Source organism: Pongo pygmaeus, chromosome 4 (assembly GCF_028885625.2).
Source record: "Pongo pygmaeus isolate AG05252 chromosome 4, NHGRI_mPonPyg2-v2.0_pri, whole genome shotgun sequence".
Lineage (NCBI taxonomy): Eukaryota > Metazoa > Chordata > Mammalia > Primates > Hominidae > Pongo > Pongo pygmaeus.
Window position 1 is genome coordinate 152,756,157 of NC_072377.2, and position 5,198 is coordinate 152,761,354.

The following is a 5,198-nucleotide window of genomic DNA, read 5'->3' on the forward strand; positions in this document are numbered from 1 at the left end:
ATTTACACACCGGAGATCAAATTGCAACATGACCTTTGGCATGTTTAAATGTCATGTGGTTTGGCATGTGCTTTTCCTTGGCAAATGAAGCAAATACCCTATCTTGAGTTAACAGACAATCATCATTGAAAATGTCAATCTTGGATGTGGGAGGGACCCTGCCTTTTTTGTGTATTTATACTTCTATGGGATAGACCACTCTTCTCTCTCTGGACTCCTTGGCTCAGAGCAGCATATCTCCATCATTGGCATTCACCATCACTATGAAGGGCTTCACTGCTTTTGCCATCCTTGGTCTAGCAGTCACTGCTTGGGCTACCTCGCCATCTGGCAAGTCAGGGTTTCTTTCCAATAGTCACGCATTTATGTTAACTGTAATATATTCAGCCTTCATTAAATTATAAATGTTAATGTCTAAAGAAAATTTAGAAGGCATCTGTTTGAATTGTGTATGCGTATATATATGTGTATGTATGCGTACTTGTTGGAAGTAATGGCAAAAACTGCAATTACTTTTGTACATATATTTTATATATATAAATATATAAAATATATTTGTTATTCAACCAAATTCTCATTCACATTATACACTATCTTTGGGGTATTAGCTGTTACCTATATGCATTTGATACCCACATTGCATTTAAGGAAACAGTCTCAAGCAGGAAATATATATTGGTCACATTTTCATGAATCTCCTATACTTTTCTTCCTCCACAGGAGAATTTTGAGGATAGCTATTTCTATTTAGGCTGTTAGCCATAGACACATGAAACCTTGTGAACTTATATGGAAATATATGACTTTGATCTATCCTTTAGAATTTGTGTTTCCTCTCATGATCATCTAGAAAAGTTGAGGGAAGGGAATGATAGTACAAATGAATAGTTGGAATTAGCATATCCCCACCACTACTAGCAATACAAGTTTAATATTAAGTCTTTACTTTTAACAAGATCTGAGATTTTAGAATGAAACAATGATTATTACCAGCCTTCCAGTAGTATGAATTCAATACTTTATGATTCATGGCTAAAATCATGGGCTTTGGTGTCAAACATTCGGATTAGAATCCAGACTCCACTTTGTAGATTATGCAAATACCCAAGTTACTACAAGCTTCAGTGCTCTTATCTCTAAGACAGAAATTATAATAGAATTTAGAATTCACTGTGATAAAGCATGCCAAATCTTAGCTAAGTAGCCAACGCAGAGTGCTTTATAGAAGTAAGCTCCTTTTTTCTTATCTTTTTCTTTCTTCTTTTCTCCCATTTTCTTGTCCTTTTGAAAATTTAAAGTCAAGTGTAACAGCAAGTGTTATCCAGAATAAGGTCTCTCAGTACATGTTAGCTCATACACTAACGCAACCAGAAGAGATTAAAATTATATTATCTCATATCCTGTTTTTAGAGAGCAGAAATCTAATATTTAGAAAGAAGTGAATATACCAAAATTATACAGACTTTAAGTGGCAGAGAAAGATTTGGTTGTATTTTCTTTTTCTTAATTGCAAAGTAAAGAACGTTTTCACACTATATTATGCCTTAGATTCTCATTGAACAGTCACAGGATTTTAAAAAATGCTCAACCTACTTTTAGTGTTGATTTTATGTTTTTATATTCTTACTTGATTCAAAAATGTTCATATATTAAAGATGTTTACTATCAGTATTAACCAACTGGGGTAGTTATTCAACAAGTACTTCTCATTCTCAGTCTAGGTCAGACAACAAAGAAATAACATATGACTATTTTACTCTACAGACTATGAAATCTCAAATTATCACATTATGCATTCAATAAAATCTTCTCTTCCAGAGATCAAGAATTTCAACTCAGAAAACTTCATGAAGGTGAATGTGTAAGTATATGCAGAAATTTTATTAATTCTTAATGTAAAATATTGTAATATGCCACACTTTCATAGAAAACAACTATTTAAAAATACATATTCTAAAAATTACCTATGACAATTTATATTCATAGATAAGGCATCTGGCCAACCTAAGCAGATCTGAAATATAGCAGAGGAAGAGTTCACAAACCTTACTTATAGCCCTTAATTGGAATATATTGCTATCCACATAGTTATTTTCTAACATTGCAATTAACTAGAAGGTTAAGGTGAGGATTTCAAGGAAAATTAGGAACTCAAAGACACTCTTATAACAATAAAAAAAGTTATAAATAAAGTATGAAAAAATTTAAAAACAAGTGTAGACACAATTAATTCAGGGGTAAAAAGCTAGGTGGGTGGAGTGTCAATAATTCTAATAGAGTTTAAAATGTGATATAAGACAATTGTAAACATGGGGTTATGACAATAAAGACAGTTCATTTTTAGGACGGGCACCTAACCAAATTTGATGGATGAGAAAGAGAAGTATCATTGTGAAACTGTTCTAAAAGTAGTTAAAATGACATTTAAAGAAGGAGTGGGAATTGTCCTGATAGATACAGTTGGTAAAGGTCAGGCAAGATAGGAAAACAGCAAGAGCAAAAGCACAAAAGTATCCAGGGGCAGGAAATACTTGGGAACTCAGTCCTGAGGTTTAATTAGAGTAAGATGCAGAAGACATTGCAGACAAACCTGAAGAGATAAGCATGAGTCAGGAGAGGATTATCTCCTAATGGAGAATCAGTTAAGTATTTGAAGAGCAGTATCTATTTTGCTTTTTAAAAGTTCAGTCTGGCATCAGTGTGGAGAGTGATTGAAACCTCAGATAAGCATAGAGAATGGGCAGAGAATTAGCAGACAACTGGGGTCGTTTGAACAGGACATATTGAGGGCTTGAATAAAGTGGATGACAGTATGATGAGAGGACTGACTCAGAAATGAAGTACCAGATAGAATCCACAAGGTATATTCATCACTTAGATATAGGGAATTAGTGAGAGGGAGGGCCTAAACTGGACTGAGCTGTCCCTAGCTGTGACAAGACTCCCAGCCTTGTTGAGACAGAGTAAGTAAGGTGCAGCAGCTATATTTTTTGCATATGGAATTTTGGAATGAATGATCTTTTAAGATATTTTAAGTTTGTTTTCTATGATTTAATGATTTGAAAGATAAAACATGTTTGTTTGTTTGTTTCTGATGGGGCAGATTCAGTGTACCAGGTATTCTGAGGCATGTACCATGGACTACAAACCTCACTGTGGATCTGAAGGAAATGTATATTCCAACAGATGTACCTTTTGCAATGCTATTGTGTAAGTGCTGAATTTAATGTATTATTTGCAGAACTAGCCTCTCTCAGAAATAGCCAGAAACAATCTTAGTACCTAACAGGCTAGATGCTACTATGAAGCATAAGACTATGATTATTATCATAATATTTTACCAAAAAAAGAAAAGAAAAGAAGAAAAGAGAGAGGAAAAGAGGAAGAAAATATATAAGGAAAAAATTGATGCTAAGAAAATAAAAAATTTGATCGATATCACTAAGTGGCTGCTAAGAGAAAAATTTACAGATTCTTTGGCTTCTGACTCTGGCTCTTATTACCATGAAAAGTCTCTTTTCTACTAGTTAAAGCTTATTGATTAATTACTCAGTTTTTTAATGCCATGTACTCATCTAGCTGGCTTAATCTAAAAATATGAAACTTTTCATTTAATATTTCCTAAGCCATCCTTTTAAAAAATAATAATAATAACTTTTCTTGTAGGAAAAGCCGAGGTGCAATTTGGTTGAAAAAATATGGATTGTGCTGAATCTCCCCGATGCTTAAGGATATCAAGTCTCCTTTGGCAAATTCCACTTAGGTAACCAGTTTGTCTTGGATGGCTGAGGAGGCAAGCAATAATCTGGTACAAACATGGATTTGTGTCTTCAATAAAATATTCTCAGCAAGGAACTGACTATCAGGCCTATCTGTGGATGTGATTCTTCTCTTAAGGAGAATATCTATGGTCATTTTCCTAAGCTAAAAATCATATAGAAAGATTTTCTCTATTTCTATACAAATTGGGAACTGGATATCATACACACAATGGTGAGAGGAGAATATGCTCATATCATGTTTAAAAGACTCAATTGTTTTAAGTAAACATGAGTCAGAGGATGGATCTGTCCATTGGTGTCATATTATCTTTGGCACACTAATGAAGAGTGAAAAATTTAGATTTGGAGAAAGTGAGAATCCAAAATACTATACACTAATCAGAACAGACAAGTCATAACGTATATTTTAGTTGTCATCATTCAAAGAGGACTCAGTCATGTATGGGCACATGCAAAAAAGGCATTATGTTGAAGGGACAGAGACATTAAAAACAAGATCTGGTTGATTAAATGTTGAACTCACTAAAAAGGCCTCACGAAAATATGATGGAAGTGGGAATGATGAGGATATATTCAAAACCATCATGAGAGAGAAACTCCAGAATTTTCTCATCTAGCATGCCATAGAAAGCACCCAGAGAATTAATTCAATTTGCTGAGCTAGATATTTCACCTTGAAGGAGAAAAGAATTTTCTAATAGTAAGTTTGGAGCACAGTAATGCCGTATAAATTTAACTGTGGAGAGCACATGATTTTTAAACACAGGTTGGTTAAATACATGCCAGATATGCAGTAGAGATGTGTGTGTGTGTGTGTGTGTGTGTGTGTTTTCCTAGCAAACGTATAGAAAAGTTCTGAAGGGTAAGGCAATGTTTTGTGTGGGGAAAAGCAATACTAATGGGCAAAAGAAGAATCCATTTCATAAAGAAATTTTCAGACTAGTGAGAGAGACATACTTTTAAGGAGTTAATTACCATACAATGTCACAAGGACCATACTATTAGAAGTTTAATCAAGACAAAAAGAAAAATATGAGGTGTTAATGACATACTATATCAATCTGTCTACTTGTTTCTCAGTTATAACAAAATGCCACAGACTGCATGGCTTAAACAATGTAAATTTATTTTCTCAAAGTTCTGAAGGTTGAAAAGTCCAAGATCAAGGTGCTGGTTAATTCTGTTCCTTGTGAAGCCTGTCTTCCTGGCTTGCAGATGGCTTCCTTCTCACTGTGTCCTCACGTGATGTGGGTGATGGTGGGAAAAAGGCAAGAAAGAGAGTGTTATCTTTTTTTCTTATAGAAGGCCATCAATCCTATTAGATTGAGACCCCATCATTGTGACCTCATTTAACCTTAATAAACTCCTAAAAACCTTATCTCCAAATATGGTCACATTAGGGGTTAGAATTTCAAT

The 5,198-nt window shown here is 34.1% G+C and overlaps 1 protein-coding gene across 1 annotated transcript; it reads left to right on the forward strand.

The window, feature by feature from the left end:
- Positions 1 to 263: 263 nt before the first annotated feature.
- LOC129036257 (double-headed protease inhibitor, submandibular gland-like) lies at positions 264 to 3,712 on the forward strand. The gene is made up of 4 exons (XM_054487148.1): positions 264 to 334; positions 1,819 to 1,861; positions 3,104 to 3,210; positions 3,667 to 3,712. The coding sequence occupies exons 1-4, from the start codon at positions 264 to 266 to the stop codon at positions 3,710 to 3,712; spliced, it is 267 nt and encodes an 88-aa protein (XP_054343123.1).
- The last annotated feature ends 1,486 nt before the right edge of the window (positions 3,713 to 5,198 follow it).